General features: G+C 63.4%; 1 protein-coding gene across 2 annotated transcripts in view; it reads left to right on the forward strand.

Annotated features, from left to right (window-relative positions):
* BSN (bassoon presynaptic cytomatrix protein) overlaps nucleotides 1–21684 on the forward strand; it is a 44367-nt gene extending 22683 nt beyond the window's left edge. For both annotated transcript variants that reach the window (XM_016149942.2, XM_036219765.1), the window contains 9 exons: nucleotides 1348–1881; nucleotides 2329–8982; nucleotides 11104–13177; nucleotides 13486–14300; nucleotides 14432–14531; nucleotides 15015–15146; nucleotides 15375–15429; nucleotides 15793–15885; nucleotides 17749–21684. In XM_016149942.2, the coding sequence (XP_016005428.2) occupies nucleotides 1348–1881; nucleotides 2329–8982; nucleotides 11104–13177; nucleotides 13486–14300; nucleotides 14432–14531; nucleotides 15015–15146; nucleotides 15375–15415 (10350 nt within the window). In that variant the 3' untranslated portion in view covers nucleotides 15416–15429; nucleotides 15793–15885; nucleotides 17749–21684. The remainder of the gene's footprint in view (nucleotides 1–1347; nucleotides 1882–2328; nucleotides 8983–11103; nucleotides 13178–13485; nucleotides 14301–14431; nucleotides 14532–15014; nucleotides 15147–15374; nucleotides 15430–15792; nucleotides 15886–17748) is intronic.
* Nucleotides 21685–21746: the final 62 nt, after the last annotated feature.

Below are 21746 nucleotides of genomic sequence, written 5' to 3' on the forward strand. Positions count from 1 at the left end.
GGGCTGCCTATACCACTTCCACCTGTCCAGGGTCTTTGTGCCATCTCACAGTCCGCTCTGATGGGGGGGGCGGCATTTCCATTGCATCCCCAGGCGATGCCAGCAGCATATGGGAGGGATTCCCAACTCCGACTCTGTACTCTCCCGTTGCCCTGCGCATCTCAGAGCTTGTCTCCGCCTGTCTGGCATGCTCCCAGACACCTCTAGGGTAGACCCCGGCAGGCCAAGAGAGCCTGAGGCCCAGCAAGTAGCCAGCACCCATCGCCCCATCTGAGCTTGGGATCCGTAGAGCACTGGGTGTGGCCCAAGGGAGTCAGGGCCATGGGCGTCAGCAGTGGTGCGAGGCCTTGGTACTCCCGCCTCGCTGCCGCTTCTCGTCCCAGGTGCCCACTCAGGTTCCTGCCAGCAGCTCGGCCACTAGAATGGGCCATTAGGAGAACCACAGGACACAGAACCTCAGGGCCGCAGAGCCAGGAGACAGGGCAAGGAGGTAGCCCTTGGCCCTTACCAGCCCCAAGGGCCAGCGACCTCAGCAGCCTTACCTTACTTACACACTGACTCCAGGCCCAAGTCAGGCCCTACCCCATCAGAGCCTAGGAAGTGTGACACCCCCAGGGTGCCTGCTCTCAGCCTGGCATCTTGAGGTTACTGTAGAAAATGCCACATCAGTGATTCTGCCCTGGTTTCCTGCCCACAGAGCTACACACCGCATCTCTGCCCTCGGCCCTTGCCCTAGGTGCGAGGCCCTTCAGGGAGCAGAGGAAGTACATGAAGGACCCCTGAAGAGACCCGTCTTAGCCGCGCTCCTCAGCCCGGACCTGGCTGTGGGATCAGGTCTCAGGGCAGAGTCATAGCTCTAGTCTCAGGGGGACAGTCTCAAGGCCCTGAGGGACAAGCCCGTGGAGCAGACGCACACCTGAACACACACCAGAGCTCTGTCACCTGCTGGGCCTGACCTCGGCTGGAACCCACGGCAGAGATGTGGTGTGTAGCAGCACTGGCCTCAAACAACGAGTTCCTGGCCCCAGCTCCCGGCTGTCCAGACCCTGTGCCACCTGCGGCCTCTCCTTCCATACAGTTCTCCTCGTCTGGCCAGGCGGAAAGCTCTCTATGGCATAAACAAGGACCTTTTTTGGGGTTCATCATTTCGTTCTGTGTGTGTGCATCTAAAGACTGGGGGCGGCTGCCATTTGGGGGCATCAGATCTCTCGGTCTTTTCCTCCTTGCGCCTGGGATGTCCGCTTTGGCAGACCCCTCCTCACGGTTACAGAAATAGTCACAGAGGTGCTCTTCACTATCTTTGTGACTCCATCAACTCCCCTCCCTTCTCCTCCTGTTTCCTTACAGAAAACCGAGTGGCTCTGTCTGAACTGCCAAACTAAGCGGCTACTGGAGGGCAGCCTGGGGGAGCCGACGCCCCTGCCGCTGCCCACCTCACAGCAGCAGCCGCCCGTGGGGGCCTCTCAACGTGCAGCTGGAACAGCCCCTCCGAAGCAGAAAGGGCCACAGGGGCTGGGCGAGCCATCAGGCCCCATGCCCACCAAGGACAGCCCCCTGCCCTCTAAGGCCAGCCCCCTGCCCACCAAGGCCAGCCCCCTGCCCGCCAAGGCCAGCCCCCTGCCCACCAAGGCCAGCCCCCTGCCCACCAAGGCCAGCCCCCAGGCCAAGCCCCTCAGGGCTTCTGAACCTAGCAAGACCCTGAGCAGTGCCCAGGAAAAGAAGACAGGAGTCCCAGCTAAAGCTGAGCCTGTGCCGAAACCACCTCCAGACACTACCCTGCCCCCTGGGACTCCAAAAGCAAAGACCGGGGTGCGGAGGACCGAACCTGCCACCCCTGTCGTCAAAGCCGTTCCGGAAGCCCCCAAGGGTGGGGAGGCAGAGGTCAGTCCCACTCACTTCACAGGGACCCTAGCTCTCAGGTGGGACAGTCTGGGGACAGGCTTGTTTCCTGGGGGGCTGGAATGTAGGCCCAGGCCCAGCACCTCGGGGTCACGGGAGAGGGCAGGGATGCCCTGTTGAGTCCCTTGTGGGCCTAGTGCCTGTGAGTTCTAAGCTGGTCCTGTGTCTGGCATGTTGTTGGATGCTTTTGCTAGGTTTTGCTATCATTAGATCTGGTAAAGATTCTCTTTGAGAACCTAGGGCTGATTGGGGCTTACCATGGAACCTATAAGTTATTCAAGGCCAGAGAAATGGAATGGGTGGGGGGCTCTGGTCCCTGGGGAGGTAGAGGGACCCTTCCCTAGGGCCCTGGGATTGACGGAGAGGGCTGAGCTCCCTGACAAGCTATCTGCCATGTGCAGTCAGCGTCTGCTTCTCGTCCTGCTGCAGGAGCCGGTGGGCAAGCCTTACTCGCAGGACCTGTCTCGGAGCCCACAGAGCCTCAGCGACACGGGCTATTCCTCCGATGGCGTCTCCAGCTCCCAGAGTGAGATCACAGGCGTTGTGCAGCAGGAGGTGGAGCAGCTGGACAGTGCAGGGGTGACAGGGCCACGCCCACCGAGCCCATCCCAGCTCCACAAGGTGGGGAGCAGCGTGCGGCCTTCGCTGCAGGCCCAGGGCCTGGCCCCCGGCGGCGAGCGGAGCAAGCCGCCCTGCGGCAGCAGCGGCGAGGAGCAAAAGCGGCGGCCCCACTCGTTGTCTATCATGCCTGAGGCCTTCGACTCTGACGAGGAGCTGGAGGACATCCTGGAAGAGGAAGACTCTCTGGAGTGGAGGCGCCAGAGAGAGCAGCAGGACACGGCTGAGTCCTCAGATGACTTTGGCAGCCAGCTGAGACATGACTACGTGGAGGACAGCAGTGAGGGTGGCCTGTCCCCCCTTCCGCCCCAGCCCCCAGCCCGGGCAGCGGAAATGACTGACGAGGAGTTCATGCGACGGCAGATACTGGAGATGAGTGCTGAGGAAGACAACCTGGAAGAGGATGACGAGGCCGCCTCCAGGCATGGCCTGGCCAAACATGGCGCCCAGAAGAGCGGCCCCAGGCCCAGGCCTGAGCCCAGCCAGGAACCGGCAGCACTGCCCAAGAGGCGCCTGCCCCACAATGCCACCACGGGCTATGAGGAGCTGCCCTCTGAGGGGGGCCCAGCCGAGGCCGCTGATGGCACCGGGGCCCTGCAGGGCGGGCTCCGCCGCTTCAAGACCATTGAGCTCAACAGCACAGGCAGCTATGGCCACGAGCTGGACCTGGGCCAAGGCCCGGACCCCGGCCTGGACAGGGAGCCTGAGCTGGAGATGGAGAGCCTGACAGGCTCGCCCGAGGACCGCTCCCGCGGGGAGCACTCCTCCACGCTGCCGGCCTCCACGCCCAGCTACACATCAGGCACCTCTCCCACCTCCCTGTCCTCACTGGAGGAGGACAGCGACAGCAGCCCCAGCCGCCGGCAGCGGCTGGAGGAAGCCAAGCAGCAGCGCAAGGCCCGGCACCGCTCCCACGGGCCGCTGCTGCCCACCATCGAGGACTCCTCGGAGGAGGAGGAGCTGCGGGAGGAGGAGGAGCTGCTGCGGGAGCAGGAGAAGATGCGGGAGGTGGAGCAGCAGCGCATCCGCAGCACCGTCCGCAAGACCCGGCGGGACAAGGAGGAGCTGCGGGCCCAGCGGCGGCGCGAGCGCTCCAAGACCCCGCCCAGTAACCTGTCGCCCATAGAGGACGCCTCCCCGACGGAGGAGCTGCGGCAGGCGGCCGAGATGGAGGAGCTCCACCGCTCCTCCTGCTCCGAGTACTCGCCCTCGCCCTCCCTGGACTCGGAGGCCGAGGCCCTGGATGGCGGCCCCTCCAGGCTCTATAAGTCGGGCAGTGAGTACAGCCTGCCCACCTTCATGTCCCTCTACTCACCTACGGAAGTGCCCGTGGGCAGCTCCACCACGCCCAGCTCTGGCCGGCCCCTTAAGAGTGCCGAGGAAGCCTACGAGGAGATGATGCGAAAGGCCGAGCTACTCCAGCGGCAGCAGGGCCAGGCAGCAGGGGGCCGGGGGCCCCATGGCGGCCCCTCTCAGCCCACAGGCCCCCGGAGCCAGAGTTCCTTTGAATACCAGGAGCCCCCAGACCATGACTATGGCAGGGCTGCTCAGCCTGCCCCGGACGGTACGCCGGCCGGCCTGGGAGCAGCCGTGTACGAGGAGATCCTTCAGACGTCACAGAACATTGCCCGCATGCGTCAGGCCTCCTCCCGGGACCTGGCCTTTGCCGAGGACAAGAAGAAGGAGAAGCAGTTTCTGAACGCCGAGAGCGCGCACATGGACCCCATGAGGCAAAGCGGCGGCCCGCTTACCCCCGGTACCAGTCCCACCCAGCTCGCTGCCCCCGTATCCTTCTCCACCTCCACCTGCACCTCCTCCGACGGCAGTGGGGGCCGAGTCATTCCTGACGTCCGCGTCACTCAGCACTTTGCAAAAGAGCCTCAGGACCCCCTCAAGCTACACAGCTCTCCTGCCTCCCCCAGCTCTGCCTCCAAAGAGGTCGGCGGAGCCTTTGCCCAGGGGCCTGGGACCCCAGCCACCACAGCCGTGGCTCCCGGTCTGCCTGGCCTGCAAAGAGGGTATGTGACCCTGACATCCCCAGTGGGCTCGGAACGCAGCCCGTCACCATCTTCCACGGCCCACAGCTATGGACAGGGCCCGACCACCGCAAACTACGGGTCCCAAACCGAGGAGCTGCCCCAGGCCCCCAGCGGCCCTGTGGCCAGTGGACGGACCGCCAGAGAAAAGTCCCCGAGTGTGAGCGACAGCAAGAGCGGCACCCCCCAGGGGTTCTCCTACTTCTCGGGTGCCAGCCCGCCTCTCTCCCCCTCTTCTCCCTCAGAGAGCCCCACATTCTCTCCTGGCAAGCTGGGCCCGAGGGCCACTGCCGAGTTCTCTACACAGACGCCAAGCCCTGCCCCTGCCTCAGATACGCCACGGAGTCCCGGCGGCCCAGCCTCGACCCCCATGGTGGCTCAGGGCACGCAAACGCCACACCGGCCCAGCACGCCGCGCCTGGTCTGGCAGCAGTCCTCTCAGGAGGCCCCCTTTATGGTCATCACACTGGCATCCGACGCCTCCAGCCAGACCAGGATGGTACATGCCAGTGCCTCCACCTCCCCAGTGTGCTCGCCCACCGACACCCAGCCCACCACCCACAGCTACAGCCAGACAACGCCCCCGAGTGCGTCTCAGCTGCCCTCAGAGCCTCCTGGGCCGCCTGGCTTCCCGCGGGCACCCAGCGCTGGTGCAGACGGGCCCCTGGCAGTGTACGGCTGGGGCGCCCTCCCTGCCGAGAACATCTCCCTCTGCCGGATCTCCTCCATCCCCGGAACGTCCAGGGTCGAGCCCGGCCCCAGGCCCCCTGGCAGTGCTGTGGTAGACCTCCGCACAGCCGTCAAACCAACGCCCATCATCCTCACTGACCAGGGCATGGACCTCACCTCTCTTGCTGTGGAAGCAAGGAAGTACGGCCTTGCCCTGGATCCGGTCCCGGGACGGCAGTCGACCGCCGTGCAGCCTCTGGTTATCAACCTCAACGCCCAGGAGCAGACTCATGCCTTCCTCAGCACCGCCACCACCGTGAGCATCACCATGGCCTCATCTGTGCTCATGACTCAGCAAAAGCAGCCTGTGGTCTATGGAGATCCCTTTCAGAGCCGGCTTGACTTTGGCCAGGGTGCGGGAAGCCCCGTGTGCCTGGCTCAGGTCAAGCAGGTAGAGCAGGCCGTCCAGACAGCCCCGTACCGAGGTGGGCCCCGGGGAAGGCCCAGGGAGGCCAAGTTTGCCAGGTACAACCTGCCCAACCAGGTAGTTCCTCTGGCCAGAAGGGACGTCTTGATCACTCAGATGGGCACAGCCCAGAGTGCTGGCCTCAAGTCAGGCCTGGCGCCAGAGCCTGGTGCGGAGCCCCACCGGGCCGCCCCCGCGGAGCTGCGGTCTCACGCTCTGCCGGGCCCCAGGAAGCCACACACAGTGCTGGTGCAGGTGGGCGAGGGCGCAGCAGGCACTGTGACCACACTGCTCCCAGAGGAGCCGGCGGGAGCCCTGGACCTCACTGGGATGAGGCCCGAGAGCCAACTGGCGTGCTGTGACATGGTCTACAAGTTCCCCTTTGGCAGCAGCTGCACGGGCGCCTTCCACGCTGCCCCCAGCGCACCTGAGAAGAGTGTGGTAGATGTCGCCCCACCTGGCCAAGGTAGCAGCCCCTTCTACAATCCTCGGGACCCCGAGCCTCCAGAGCCCCCCACCTACCGAGCACAGGGGGTAGTGGGGCCTGGGCCGCATGAGGAACAGAGGCCCTGCGCACAGGGCTTCCCTGGCAGGCTGTACTCCTCCATGTCTGACACCAATTTGGCTGAGGCTGGCCTCAACTACCACGCCCACAGGATGGGGCAGCTCTTCCAGGGCCCGGGACGAGACTCGGCTGTGGACCTGAGCTCACTGAAGCAATCCTACAGCCTGGGCTTCGCGGACGGACGCTACCTCGGGCAGGGCTTGCAGTATGGCTCGTTCACAGACCTGCGTCATCCCACAGACCTTTTGACTCACCCACTCCCCATGCGGCGCTACAGCTCAGTGTCAAACATCTACTCAGACCACAGATATGGCCCACGGGGAGAGGTAGCTGGCTTCCGAGAGGCCAGCCTGGCCCAGTACAGCGCCACCACGGCCCGTGAGATCAGCCGCATGTGCGCGGCCCTGAACTCCATGGAGCAGTACGGAGGGCGGCGTGGCAGCGGTGGCGGCCCTGACCTCGGGCAGTATCAGTCCCAGCCCGGGCCTGGGCTCGGTGCCCCACAGGGCCTGGCTCCCCTCAGACCTGGCCTCCTGGGGAACCCCTCCTTCCCGGAGGGCCACCCGAGTCCTGGGACCCTGGCCCAGTACCGGCCCACAGCAGCCCAGGGCGCAGCAGTCAGACAGCTGCTGCCATCCACGGCCACCGTGCGTGCCGCCGACGGCATGATCTACTCGACTATCAACACCCCCATCGCTGCAACACTGCCCATCACCACCCAGCCCGGCTCCGTACTGCGGCCCATGGTGCGCGGTGGCGTGTACAGGCCTTACGCCTCTGGGGGGGTCGCGGCCGTGCCGCTCGCCAGCCTGACGCGCGTGCCCGTCATTGCCCCCCGGGTACCTCTCGGGCCCACAGGGTTGTATCGATATCCTGCGCCAAGCAGGTTCCCCACTGCTTCCAGCGTCCCGCCTGCTGAGGGGCCTGTCTACCTGGGGAAGCCTGCCGCTGCCAAGGTGCCAGGGGCTGGGGGCCCTCCACGGCCAGAGCTCCCGGCGGCGGCGGCTCAGGAAGAGCCTCTTGCCACAGCCACCCCTGCTGCTGCCAAGGAGGCTGCGGCAGCCCCAGCCCTGGCCCCCATGGCTGTCCAGAAGCCACCCGTAGATGCTGCTCCTGGGGGCGGCAGTGGGGCCCTCAGCCGGCCAGGGCTGGAGAAGGAGGAAGCGTCGCAGGAGGAGAGGCAGCGGAAGCAGCAGGAGCAGCTGCTGCAGCTGGAGCGGGAGCGGGTGGAGTTGGAGAAGCTGCGGCAACTGCGGCTGCAGGAGGAGCTGGAGAGGGAACGGGTGGAGCTGCAGAGGCACCGGGAGGAAGAGCAGCTGCTGGTGCAGCGGGAGCTGCAGGAGCTGCAGACCATCAAGCACCATGTGCTGCAGCAGCAGCAGGAGGAACGTCAGGCCCAGTTCGCCCTGCAGCGCGAGCAGCTGGCGCAGCAGCGTTTGCAGCTGGAGCAGATCCAGCAGCTGCAGCAGCAGCTGCAGCAGCAGCTAGAGGAACAGAAGCAGCGGCAGAAGACCCCCTTCCCTGTGGCCTGTGAGGGACCCGGCCGAGGGCCTCCCCCAGCGGGCACCGAGCTGGCTCAGAATGGCCAATACTGGCCGCCCCTGACCCACGCTGCCTTCATCGCCGTGGCGGGGCCTGAGGGGCCAGGGCAGCCTCGGGAGCCCGTGCTGCACCGCGGTCTCCCCAGCTCCGCCTCGGACATGTCGCTGCAGACTGAGGAGCAGTGGGAAGCAGGCCGCAGCGGCCTCAAGAAGCGGCACTCGATGCCACGCCTACGGGACGCCTGCGAGCCAGAGTCGGGCCCTGAGCCCTGCGTGGTCCGCAGGATCGCAGACAGCAGCGTGCAGACGGACGACGAGGATGGGGAGAGCCGCTACCTCCTGACCCGGCGGCGCCGGGCTCGGCGGAGTGCCGACTGCAGCGTGCAGACAGATGACGAGGACAGTGCCGAGTGGGAGCAGCCGGTGCGCCGCCGCCGGTCCCGTCTTTCCCGCCACTCGGACTCGGGCTCAGACAGCAAACACGACGCTACTGCCTCGTCATCCACTGCCGTCAGCACTGCGAGGGCCATGAGCAGCGTGGGCATCCAGACCATCAGCGACTGCTCCGTGCAGACGGAGCCCGACCAGCTGCCCAGAGTCTCTCCAGCCATCCACATCACAGCCGCCACTGACCCCAAGGTGGAGATCGTCAGGTACATATCAGCACCAGAGAAGACTGGGCGTGGAGAGAGCCTGGGCTGCCAGACGGAGCCGGACGGGCAGGCCCAGGGGGTGGCCGGGCCGCAGCTTGTGGGGCCAGCTGCCATCAGCCCCTACCTGCCTGGCATCCAGATCGTCACCCCAGGTTCCCTGGGCAGATTCGAAAAAAAGAAGCCGGATCCGCTGGAGATTGGATACCAGGCCCACCTGCCCCCGGAGTCCCTCTCACAGCTCGTGAGCCGCCAGCCCCCCAAGTCCCCACAGGTCCTCTACTCACCAGTCTCACCCCTGTCCCCACACCGGCTCCTGGACGCCTCCTTTGCTTCCAGTGAGAGGCTGAACAAGGCTCACGTGAGTCCCCAGAAGCACTTCGCAGCCGACAGCGCTCTCCGCCAGCAGACACTGCCTCGCCCCATGAAGACCCTGCAGCGGTCCTTGTCTGACCCTAAGCCCCTCAGCCCCACCGCCGAGGAGTCTGCCAAAGAGAGATTCTCCCTCTACCAGCACCAGGGGGGACTGGGTAGCCAGGTATGGGCACAGGGGCTGGTCCAGGGTGGGGCAGGGGTCTCTGCCTAGTCTGGGGGGGCCCCACAGGGCGGTGCTTCTCCTGGGGTGGGGGTGGAGTCGCCTCCAGCTCCAGAGGCCCAGAGGAAGGGGCCGAGGACGGAACCTTTCTCGATGCGCATCTGGCGGAGCCCGCAGCCTCGCAAGGACATCCCAGGCAAATACATTCTCACACCTGGGCCCCCACAGGCATCCACCCAGACACCACTAGAAACTTCAGCCTCCCCTTACTTGTCCCACCCTGCCTCCTCCCCCTTCACCACCTCCTTAGCTCTCCCCTCCAGTCTGGGCCCCTCCTACTCCAAATCCCTACTGCAGATGCTTCCTGAGAAAATCAGTCACACTCGCAGGGACCTGGCTGGGCTGCTCCCCACACCCCAGCCCCGGCCTGGCTTCCGTGGCCCCCTAGGAAGCCCAAGCCCCTTGGCCTAGCGTTCGAGGCCCATCCAGGGAGCTGCAGCATGCTGTCTGCCTCGTCTCATCACCTGCCCCTATCTGGCCCTTGATAAATCTGTCTACACACCTTCCGCTCCCCTAGACAGGGCTCCTGGGTCATAAACTTGCCTTTGTCTGTGGTTTTAGTCGCCAGTAATGTTCTTGGACTATGAGAGGTGGCCTGCCACGGCTTGCCGTAGGAGGGGAGAGGGGGGTGGCAAGGGCCTCACGCCAGACTTTGAGTGCCAGCCTGAGGAGAGTGGCCTCTTTTTGAAGGCCCTTGGAGCCTCTGGGTACCTTAGAAAGCTTCCTGGGCAGAGTGTGGGCAGATGGGCTGAAGGAAGAGACTACACACTTGCCCTGGATGGGGGGTAGTTGCCAGAGGCATCGTGAGGCATATGTGCCTGTTTTCTGGGGGGCTGGCAGTGAGCGCTGGTCAGAGAGGCAGGCGGTCTGGCTCCAGGCTAGGGCGGACCCAGAGGTCTCAGGGGCTGGCCAGTCCACAACAGGCCAGTCCACAACGGGCGCCAATGGCGTGCAGCCAAAATAACGAGGTGGACAACAGAATGAGGAGTTCAAAAAAGGAAATTTATTCCATTAAAGGCCCACCCTTCGTTCCGAGGTGCTGGGGCACACGCTCACTCCCCTTACGACGTGGTGAAGTAGGCGGGAAGTTTTTATGTAGTTTCTTGGCAAGGCAAAATGTAAGGAGCCCAATGTCAGTCCCCAGTGTACTTGAGGGGTTTTGGTGGTCCATATAAGTCTGAAATCCAGGTGCATTCTGGGAAGACTACAAGCTAGAGGCAAAGGGAAGACCCAGAGCAAACATGCCAGTAACATGGAGTTTCAGGCAATGTGGAGCATCAGGGCAGGCGGGGAGGGCCCCACAGGGGGCAGCGTTAGGGAGCCTTGGCCAGGAAGCCGTGCAGCAGGAGACAGGGCTGGAAAGACCTAGCGGGGTGCTGGCGGCTCTAGAGTGGCGGGCTGACGGGGCTGTGGAGGGAGCTGGGGGCCAGGCTGAGAGCACAGCCCAGAGCGTTAGGCCGAGGGTGCAGGGCAGCCGGAGGGGGGTCGGCAGGCAGCGGAGTTGCGTGTTGCTTTGGAGAGGTGTAGGGCAGGAGGCAAGAAAAGACCAGAGCCTGCAACGACTGACAGACAGTCAGCGTGTTCCCCTTCCTCGGATCCTCTAGGGAGCCTGGCGGGCCCAGGACCCACTCCACTCCCGTCCATGTCACTCCACGGCCCTTGGCCCCCACCAGCTGCTAGCACCCAAACCCCGAGCCAGACCTGTACTCGCCTCACCTCAGTACACTCAGTGGGAGGTCGAGGGTGGCGAGCCCACTGGACACGTGCAGGGGTCTCAGAGCCAGGCCAGTACTGGAAAGCAGCATAGCGGGGCCTCCGCGCCTTGCCCACCCTCCTGCTGCCCAGAGCATGGGAAGGAGAGGGCCTGTAAAACGACCATAAGCCAGCGGTGGTCTCCAAGGCCAGGGGGTGGGCAGGGCAGGCCTGAGGCTGCCCAGTGAATCAGGGTGCTGACAGCATGGAGCCCGGCCCCTGCCCCAGCCCAAGCCGGGGCTCTTTCACCCTGCGCCCTGCCAAGCCGTCCGCACCTCGGGTCTCAGTGCCCCGCCCTTCCCTCTGTCTCAGGTGTCGGCGCTGCCACCCGACGGCCTGGTCCGCAAGGTGAAGCGGACACTGCCCAGCCCGCCTCCAGAGGAGGCTCATCTGCCCCTGGCTGGCCAGGCCCCCCCACAGCTGTACGCGGCCAGCCTGCTGCAGCGCGGCCTGGCAGGGCCCACTGCTGTCCCTGCCACCAAGGCCAGCCTGCTCCGGGAGCTGGACCGGGACCTGAGGCTTGTGGAACATGAATCCACCAAGCTGCGCAAGAAGCAGGCAGAGCTGGATGAAGAGGAGAAGGAGATTGACGCCAAGCTCAAGTACCTGGAGCTGGGCATCACACAGCGCAAAGAGTCCCTGGCCAAAGACCGGGGCCGCGACTACCCGCCCCTGCGTGGTCTCGGCGAGCACCGGGACTACCTGTCGGACAGCGAGCTCAACCAGCTGCGGCTCCAGGGCTGCGCCACGCCCGCCGGCCAGTACGCAGACTTCCCTGTCACTGCCGCCGCTCCCGCCACCCCCTCCGGCCCCGCCGCCTTCCAGCAGCCCCGCTTCCCGCCTCCAGCCCCACAGTACACTGCAGGCAGCAGCGGGCCAACTCTGAATGGATTCCCGGCCCACCAAGCACCCAGCTACCCAGGTCCCAGCACGTACCCAGCACCTGCCTTCACTCCCGGCACCAGCTACCCAGCCGAGCCTGGCTTGCCAAGCCAGCAGGCTTTCCGTCCCCCAGGCCATTACGCAGCCCAAACACCCATGCCGACCACGCAGGGCACGCTTTTCCCAGTAACAGCCGACGGCCGCGCACCCCACCAGAAGCCACGCCAGACGTCACTAGCCGACTTGGAGCAGAAGGTGTCCACCAACTATGAGGTGATCGCCAGCCCTGTTGTGGCCATGTCTTCAGCCCCATCTGAAACCAGCTACAGTGGCCCAGCACTGAGCACCAGCTACGAGCAGGGCAAGGCCCCTGAGCTGCCTCGAGCCACCGACCGCAGCAGCGTGAGTCTGAGCCCCGCCCCCACCTACCCCTCTGACTCACACTACGCCAGCCTAGAGCAGAATGTCCCTCGGAACTATGTGATGATCGACGACATCAGTGAGCTGACCAAGGACAGCACCTCCATTGCCCCTGATACCCAGCGACTGGAGTCTCTGGGGCCAAGCAGCAGTGGGCGTCCAGGGAAAGAGCCGGTAGAACCAGATGTCCTCGAGGGGCCCCCGCTGCCCTGCTGCTATGCCCGAGGGGAGGAAGAATCTGAGGAGGACTCTTACGACTCCCGTGGGAAGGGCGGCCATCACCGGAGCATAGAGAGTGACAGCCGACCAGCTAGCGCCCACTATTACAGCGACAGCGACTACCGCCACGGGGCTCGCGCTGAGAAGTACGGCCCAGGCCCTACGGGGCCCAAGCATCCCTCCAAGAGCCTTGCCCCGGCTGCCGTCTCCTCAAAGCGCAGCAAGCACCGGAAGCAGGGCATGGAGCAGAAGATCTCCAAGTTCTCGCCTATCGAAGAGGCCAAGGATGTGGAGTCAGACCTGGCCTCCTACCCCTCCCCAGCGGTCAGCAGCGGCCTAGTCTCTCGAGGCAGGAAGTTCCAGGATGAAATCACCTACGGGCTCAAGAAGAACGTGTATGAGCAGCAGAGGTCCTACGGGGTGTCCAGCCGGGACCAAGTGGAGGAGGACGACCGTGTGTACAGTGGGAGCGGCCGGTCCCGGGTGACATCTGCATACAGTGGGGAGAAGCTGTCCAGCCATGACTTTGGTGGCCGGGGCAAGGGATACGAGCGGGAACGGGAGGCTGTGGAGCGACTTCAAAAAGCGGGCCCCAAGCCCTCATCCCTGAGCATGGCCCACGGTCGGGCCCGGCCCCCCATGCGGAGCCAGGCCTCTGAGGAGGAGAGCCCTGTCAGCCCCTTGGGACGGCCCCGCCCCGCCGGGGGCACCCTCCCACCCGGGGACACCTGTCCGCAGTTCTGCTCCAGCCACTCCATGCCCGATGTCCAGGAGCATGTCAAGGACGGACCACGGGCCCACACATATAAGCGTGAGGAAGGCTACATCCTGGACGATGCCCACTGCGTAGTTTCCGACAGCGAAGGTAATGGCAGCTGGGGGTGATTTCTGCAGATGCTCGGCACCTGGGGGGCCTGCCTGCCCATGGGGCCCTGAGCCCTGAGATGTCCCAGTGGGGCCCGGCCTGGCGCCTCGTGCAGTGGGCCTTGCCGCTGGCCGCCCTCCTCACCTTCTCCACCCGCGCCCTGGCCCCAGTTGGGGGAGGGTGGGCCAGGGGCCCAGTGTCATGTTTGTGGCTGTGGCGCCCACTCTGGTTTCCTTGCATGGCTTCAGCTGGGCCTCCCCCTGCGGCCAACCTGGGGGTTGACGGTGTTCTGTTTTTGGTCTCTGAAGCGTATCACCTGGGCCAGGAGGAGACAGACTGGTTTGATAAGCCCCGGGATGCCCGCTCTGACCGGTTCAGGCACCATGGGGGCCACGCAGTCTCCTCCTCCTCCCAGAAGCGAGGCCCTGCCAGGCACAGCTACCACGACTATGACGAGCCCCCCGAAGAGGGCCTGTGGCCACATGATGAGGGTGGCCCGGGGCGCCATGCCTCAGCCAAGGAACACCGGCACCACAGTGACCACGGGCGGCACTCAGGCCGCCACGCTGGCGAGGAGCCGGGCCGGCGTGCTGCCAAACCACATGCTCGGGACCTGGGTCGCCATGAGGCCCGGCCTCACCCTCAGCCCAGCTCTGCCCCGGCCATGCAGAAGAAGGGCCAGCCTGGGCACCCCAGCTCTGCGGAATACTCACAGCCATCCCGAGTTCCGTCAGCGTACCATCATGCCTCTGACAGCAAGAAGGGCTCCCGGCAGGCCCACGCAGGGCCCGCCGCACCGCAGCCAAAGCCAGAACTCCCGTCACAGCCTCAGCCGCAGGGCCGGCAGGCACCTCCAGGGCCCCAGCAGTCCCAGCCGCCGCCACCCAGGCAGACATCCTCAGCAACATCACGCCAGCTGCAGACGCAGACGCAGCAGCAGCAGCCGCCGCCGCCGCCGCCGCAAGGTCACGGGCTACAGCACCCCCAGCAAACCCCAGCACAGGCTCGGCTGCCACAGCAGGGCCCGCCAACTGCCCGGGGCCTGGCCTCTGCTGCCAGCCAGCCAGCAGGGAAGCCTCAGCCAGGCCCCACGACAGCCACAGGCCCCCCGCCAGCAGGACCGGTAAGCTGGGCTCCAACGCGTGGGCCCTGCCCAGGGCGGGTGCTGCAGCTCCAGCTCGCACATCCCCCTGGTTCCAGGCTGGGCGCGGGCAGAGTCGGCATGTGGAATTCAGCTCTGGTTCTGTGTTGCAGCCACGAGCAGAGCAGGCAAACGGCTCTAAAGGGGCAGCCAAAGCACCCCAGCAGGGGAGGCCTCCTCAGGCCCAGCCACCACCGGGACCTGGACCCACAGGTGAGCCTACCCTTTGGTGCCCTCAGCTGTGGCCCAGAGAACCTGGGCTGCCCTCCCTACACCCACGGGCACCCCGGCCGCCCCTGAATTGCATGTCCTCACTGCTCCCTGAGAAGTGCCCAGTGGGTTAGAATGAGCAATGGGGTCACCAGCGCTGGGGCCTTAGGGCCCAGGCAGCACTGGGCAGGGAACCTGGAAGGGACAAGTGAGCACGGGGCCAGGACCCTGGCTTCTTACTCTCTCTTCCGACTTCATATTCTCTGTTTTCCCTTCCTTTCTCCTTCTTTACTTTCTTCAACTTCCTTTTATCTGTTTCTTCCCACCCTTTTTATTCCTGCTCTTCTCTTTATTTCTCTATCTCCCTCCTCTCCCTTCCCCTGCACAGGGTACCTGGTGTTCAGATTCCCTCATGGCTACTCTCCCACTGGGAGCCTGAGGAGCCAGGCCACGCTTGGCTCATGATGGCGGCTTCTTTCTCCCTAGGCGTGAAGGCCGGAGCCAGGCCCGGAGGGACCCCAGGGGCTCCTGCCGGCCAGCCGGGTGCCGATGGGGAGAGTGTGCTCTCCAAGATCCTCCCTGGTGGGGCAGCAGAGCAGGCCGGCAAGCTGACAGAAGGTAAGCGCTGCCCGCAGCCGGGCCCGGGGGGCAGCTGCTTCAGGCCCCGGCGGAGGTTGGGCCTGGGGAATGATTCCAGGCTCGGTCACCCAGGCGCAGGCCGCCCCAGTGGTTCTGGGGGGAATCCCTGCCCCTTGGGCTGAGTTTGGCTTCACTGCGCCAAAGGACCCTGACTCTAAGGGGGTCTGGCTCAACTTCCTGACGCCTCTCCTTTTTTCTATGTCACAGCCGTCTCTGCTTTTGGCAAAAAATTCTCCTCATTCTGGTGACCGTGCCCTGCAGGGTGAGTATGAGCTGCCTGTACCCAGCCTCCCCCAGGAAGGGTCTGAGGTGCTCACGTGGGGGCTCTAAGTCCTGAGGGCCTCTGGGAGGAGCCTGGTCTTCAGCAGCAGGTGCCGTAGACAGAGCTGCGGTGTCCTCTCCTGCAAGCGTGGGTGGGGGAGGAGGAAGAGAAGGGTCCCTGCACGCAGAGGCCCCAGCAGGCGGCCCGCTCAGTGGAGGTCCCCAGCAAGGGGAAGCTGGGGCCCCCGTCCCTTTGTCCTGCTCCACCACCCCCTGTCCCTCTTGCAGCTGAGTTGGCCTTAGGTCGGGTTGCGGGGGCCCAGGGTGCAGCTCCCCCCAGCCCTCCTCTGTAAATGCTCCACAGGCTCTTGAAGAGACGAAGGGAGATGATACCATTGCTGTGGAAAAATCTCTGGAGTCCAAGGCCTGGGCGCAGCTCTGGACTCTGCGTATAACAGTGAGTGTCAGGACTGAGGGGCGAGGGGTGCGACCGGCCGGGGCCTGGCTGACTAGACGCCCCCCAGTTCCTACAGGCAGGGCCTAGGAAGGGCCTGGTGCGCTTCCTTCGGCGGCGACTGGCCCAGAAACTACCTGGGAGGCAGAGACCACTGGGCATGGAGTCAAGGCACTGTTGACTTCACACGCTGTGACCCACAAGAAGGAAGAGCAGAATGAGCAGGAAGGCAGACAGGAAAGGGACAGAGAGGAAAGGGAGGTCACCAGGGCAGGTGGTCTCAGCCCCAGGCCAGGTCACCCCAGGGAGAGAGTGGAAGGGCCTCGGGATGGGAGCCCTGGCTCTGTCTGGGCTGCAGTGGCCAAGGCGGGATGAGACGCCTCCTCCTGGAAACTTCTCCGGCCTCGGCCCTGCCTCTGCAGGGGAGGAAGAGGAGGTACATCATTCGGGATGGTCGGAGGGTGGCCTGGGTGCTCTGTGCACGGCCGGGGAGAAACTCCTAACATGCCACGGCCCTGGGGCTCTCGTCCTCTCTCCCTGGGCACCCCTCAGGTTGAGTACAGACAATTGGGCGCTTCTCGTGGTAGGCCGGCATGTGTGCGGCAAGCCCGAATGGTCGCCAGGCCAATCAGAAGACAGCTCTGCAGCCAGGCCTGCTGGTGCTCCAGAAAGGGCCACCTGCCTCTGGAGGAACAGTGCAGGGCCTGGGAGGGCCCAGTCTTCCATCTGCTTACTCATTTATTTGTCGAGCCCTAGGTAGCGGCCGGGCTCTGTTCCACGTGCTGGGGATACAGCAGGGAACAAAACCAAGTCCCTGCCCTGACAGTCCGTTGAGGGGGACAGAGAATAAATACTTTAAAAACTAAAATTTAGATTTAAAAGGTAACCTCTGAAGGCGATGTGCTCTGAAGCCCACGACGCAGGGTTATGGGCAGAGGGATCTGCTCTGGAAGAGCAGGTGGTGCGAGTTAAGGCTCAAGGGAGGAGAGGAGGCAGGATGCGCCCCGGTGAGGGGACGGCACCAACAGAGGCTCTGATGCCACACGAGACAGGCGGGACTCGGGGACAGACGAAAGGCCTGCGCGGCCGGCGGCCAGAGCAAAGGCCGAGGGGCGGGAGCCAGCCAGGGTGGGCGTTGTAGCCAGAGAGCCTGCGGCGTGCTCCGGTTTCGGTGGCCGCAGTGCCGCACCCCCAGTGTTCTTCCTGCCTTCGCCCCACGATGGCAGGCTCCCTGCCCGGCCAAATGTCTCCTCACAGCGGCCCCGGAACAGACGTGGAGTCAGCAGTTGTGCTGAGGGAGGCGGGAGCTCAGGGCCAGGTCCCGGGCGGCACCCACCTCGGGTTTAGGGCCGGGGCTCCGTCCCTGAGGGGGGAAAGGGGCCGCAGGCGTGGCTCTGTCCTGTGTCCTGCCACTCGGCGTGCGTGGGCCGCCGAGGCTGCTCGCTCGGGAGCTAAGGCATCTCCCGCGAGTTCTAGCATTCGGCCAACGACAAGGCTGAGCCGGCGGCGCTTCTGTGAGAGTCCCGTCCTCGCGTCTTTTATGGTAATTTCACCACTAGGCTGGGTGAGGCCCGCCATTTTAAACAAAAGCCCGTCTTCCTCACGCAAGTGAAACAAAAAGCAACTTGTGTTATGTTATTGTCCCTTCCCGGCCCATCTGATTCTTCTTTCTTCCTGTCCTTCTCTCTGTGACCTCAAAGCCGCCCGAGCACCCCTGTCCCCGAGCCTCAGTGGGTGGGACGGGGTGCGTGAGGAGGAGGCCGGCCGCATGTGACGGCGGAGAGGAGCGCGGGGTGGGGAGCAGCTGCCGCAGTTCTTCACAAACTCCTTCTTTCCTTCCTTTCCTCCCTCCTTCTCTCCTCCAAGCATCTCCGATCTGGCGAACCCCTGGCCCACAGACCCTCCAGGCGGGACGTGGCGGGTGGCCTCGGTTGAGGCAGGATGTTTTCCCACAGCAGCTGTCTGGGTGAAGCATCTGCTGGACGAGTGGGACCACTGGCCCGGGGGACCTTTGATTGTCTTTCCAGAGACCCTGCTCTCCCCGGGGCACCATCTTCGAGGCGTCGCGGGGTCGGGAGGGAGGCGCCCCCTCCAGGAGCCCCGCCGCGCCCGCCCCGCTGCTCTCCTCGCAGCCGCCTTCCGCGGCCCGGCCGGCCGGGCTCCCAGCGCGTTATACACAGAGTCTGGGCGCACGCCGCCTGCGTCGCTGATGCCGCCCACCCTCCACGATGCCAGAGCTTTTTCCACAGCCTTGGAGAGGGGCTTTCACGGAGGGCGGGGCCCCGGGCTCTGCTTCCTTCACATTCCAGCTGGTCCGGACCCCTCCGCGGCCACAGGGCCCTGCCCCTCTCACCCTGTCTTCCGGGTGACATCGGAGCAGACTTCCATGTGGCTAGTGTGGGGTTGGGAGAACTTTACAAACATTAGGACCTAACACTGTCTTACTGATGAAATTCGAGGCCATAGCTCCGAAAAGCAGCGTGGGCGCTGGCTGAGGCTTCTCCCAGCCCATGGGTGGCAGCACGCGAGCACACCTGCCACCCTCTCAAAGCCATCCCCCCAGACATCACGAGCATCCCAGCAGCACCGCCATTGTCTCGACCAGCCGGCTCCTCGTTTGTACACCTGGGGATTTCTTTTGATTTCAAGAACAGCCTTAATTATTTCAGTTTGATTTACGTGTATACCTCATAAACATTTTTCTTTTGTTCCTCCTCTCTCCTCTCCCCTCTCTCTGCTCACCTCCTTTCCTCTCCCTTCCACCACCCCCCGTGACCGATGGTTTGGTTTCCTCTCTGCTCTGTCCCTGCTCAGCACAGGGAGAAAGTTGACTTAGAAGCAATAGTGGGCAGCAGGCCACCAAGAGCACAAGCCCAGGGCGCGGTCTGGGGAGGCCCCTCGGCCCGCCCGTTTACTGTGCAATTCCAGTCCTTCTTAAGCCATCACCAGTGGGCGCACTCGGAGCGGGGGGGCCAGGGCTTCTGCCGGCCGAGGAAGGGCCCAGAGCCCCGTGTTGGGGAATGTGGCACCATCCGTCCACCTAGTGGACTGGGCAGCATTCCTCCCCAAGGCCCTTCCCTTTGGGACTTCCTTTCATCTTGGGCACAGCCACAAGTCTCATCTCTAACGTTCTATGCAATGAAATATAAACCCTCAAAGACAACTGTTAATATTTAATAAATTCCATGTTATGTATAAGGAGTTAATTGCAAACATGCAATTGAGAAACTGGATAGATACGCTCATATTAAACCCCCCACCCCAGCCCACCTCGATCCCGTGTGTGTGAAATTCTCAGTCTGTGGCATGTTTGACCTGTGGCAAGACTCGCTGCTGTCAGGCGAGTCCCCGCCTGTCCCGCAGCGGAGCATGCACAGCTCACAGCCTCTCTGCACGACTTCATCCATTTTCAATGCTTGACCCTCTTGCTTGGAGTTCTTTTTGCCTCAAAACCTCTCCTTCAGGAGCGCTTCTAGCTGACTTCTGCACGAGCTAGTGAGGACCTGCTGGAATTGTCGCCTGAGCATGCTGGGCTGCGGGCCAGGCAGCGCGAAGCCCCACATGCCCTGCAGGTTTCTCTGACCAAGGTGGCAGGTAAAAAGGAGTCTCTGGAGTGGACACGCTGGGGGAGTCTGCGCGGGATGTGTGTGCGCGTGAACATTCAGGTTTCCTGTGATATTCTGAAGGTTTCCACCTGCAAGTCGCTCCCCCTCTTGGCAGTCCCTTCCCAGTGACGCACTGCTCAAGGGCAGAGCTGGGCCTTGCTGTGTCCTAGGGAGTCCAGCTCCTGACTGTACTGCTCCATGCCTCTCCTCTGTAGCCAGGTGGCTCAAAGGTCTATGAGCCAAGAGTTGGGTCCAGGGGGTCAAAGGATGCTCAGGAAGAGCTGGATATGTGGCACTTATGTGAGAACAGCTGACCGTGTCATCTTGGACCAGAGCAGGTATTCATATAGACAGTGGCTTCAAGCTGAGTTTCTTGGGAGGCTTCTCAACAGCAAAAGTTAGAGAGTCCTGTTGTGACCTTCTCTGCCAGAATCCCTGCCCACACTCATCTCTGAAGCCCGAGGATCCTGCTGCGCACCAGCCCCTCTACAACTGAGCCTGGCCCGCAGCAGGCAGTGGCCACCCGGCCCCCCCGGGCTTGGCTCCCCACCAGAGTGCTCTGGTTTGCATCGTGCACTTCTCAGGGTCCACATTTCTCATGCTCTCCCACAAGGTCTACTCATCCCTTCAGAAAGGGTCCTGGTACACCTCTGGCAGCCGTGAGTGGGACAAGAGGCTATTGGCCTGAGACCCTGGTCCTCTAGGATTTGAGCCTCACCCAACCCATAGGACACCTTCCTCTCCAAGATCAGGCCTGGGCTGAGGGAGGCCACCCTCCATCACCTCTGACCACCTCTGACTACCCAGGGCCAGGTCGATGTAGGGATATGCCTAGCAGTTGGATACATGGGGGCCCGAGTTGGTAATTCTTCTCACTAAAGGCCAGGGGATTGGGACCAGGAACAAGGACCAGACAGGCCAGCCTCCATCAGAGCCAGTCTCAGGCTCTAAAATACTGACTTTTCGGCAAATTTCCTTTCTGGCCAAGCCCTCTGAATTTGAAATTTCTGACTTCTGCCACTCCCCACCTCACAGTGCACCCACAAGAAACATCTGTACTGATCACCCCTTGTGAAGGTAGCTGGAACAGGCTTCTGGGCCACGGGTGTCCTGGCCTTTGTGTAGATGTGGCTGTGGCTCTGGGCGCACTGTGGCCAGAGGCTAAGGGACCAGCACTTGGTGCCTTGGGCAGTGGGGACCATCAAACACATCTCCGAAGGGGTACAGGGTCTCTGGGATGTAGCCCAGGCCTTCTTCACACCTGCCTCCCTAGTGTCATTAGCAAGGGCATTGCCTCCTCTGCCCACTGCAGGGCCCAATCCACTCACTGCTCAGTGACGCCACCCCTTCTCCACCGTCTGCTTAGTCCTTGGGGAGAGAGCGTGGTCTCAGGGCCCGTGAGGTGAGGGCAGCAATGGCAGCGGCTGTGGCCTGTCTTCTGGAGCCTGTGGGGAGTTTTCCGGGCAGATCCTTCGCCGTGGCAGCATGGTCCTGACCTGTTGGCCCCTGCCTGCTCTCATGATCCCCTCCCTCCATTTTGTAAATACTTGTCATCATGGACAGGCCTGATCAACTGAAACTCCTCAGAGATGTCGCCTCTGTCTCCCTGGGTACCCGCAGCGCTGCTGCTGTGCGTACTGGGATGGCACTGGAGAACCGTGGAAGTCGTGAGATATTGTGTGTGCATGTGAACAAGCGTGCGAGTGGGTTGTGTGCGTGTCTGCCTCATTCGGCCTCTGGGATCGAAGCAGCGCCTCTCTCCAAGTGCAGTGCCCCGGAGAGTGGTGGCCTCCCAGCGCCTTTCCTCCGCTAGCTTTCATGTCTTGTTTTTGCTTTCCCCTCCCTCCCTCCCTCCCTCCCTCCCTTTCTTTCCTTCTCTCCTTCTTTATTTGAGGGGGGAAGAGTGCTGTACAAAGTCAAACAAACAAGTTTACAGTTGTAAGTGCAATGACCCGAGTCCTCCACATGACCTTGTGAAGTGTGTGCCGTCCTCCTGTGCTCTGTGAGAACTCGTGGTACTTCAGCGTCCCTCCCCCTGTATTGTGACAAGGTAATTCTGTGGTATCAGAATAAAAGGACTTGATATAAACAACCTACAGACTGTCTCTGGGATGGTGTCTGAAATGGGAAGGCTTAGCTGGAGGAACGAATCCCCGAACCTGTGACGGTCCTGTCTGCTGACAGTTAAAGGGAAAAGGGCGAAGATGCAGAAGTGTTGGCAAGGCCAGGGCGGAGTCCACGCCAAGCCGTCCAAAGTCA

This window comes from Rousettus aegyptiacus, unplaced genomic scaffold, assembly GCF_014176215.1.
Source record: "Rousettus aegyptiacus isolate mRouAeg1 unplaced genomic scaffold, mRouAeg1.p scaffold_m13_p_4, whole genome shotgun sequence".
In the NCBI taxonomy this organism is placed as follows: Eukaryota; Metazoa; Chordata; class Mammalia; order Chiroptera; family Pteropodidae; genus Rousettus; species Rousettus aegyptiacus.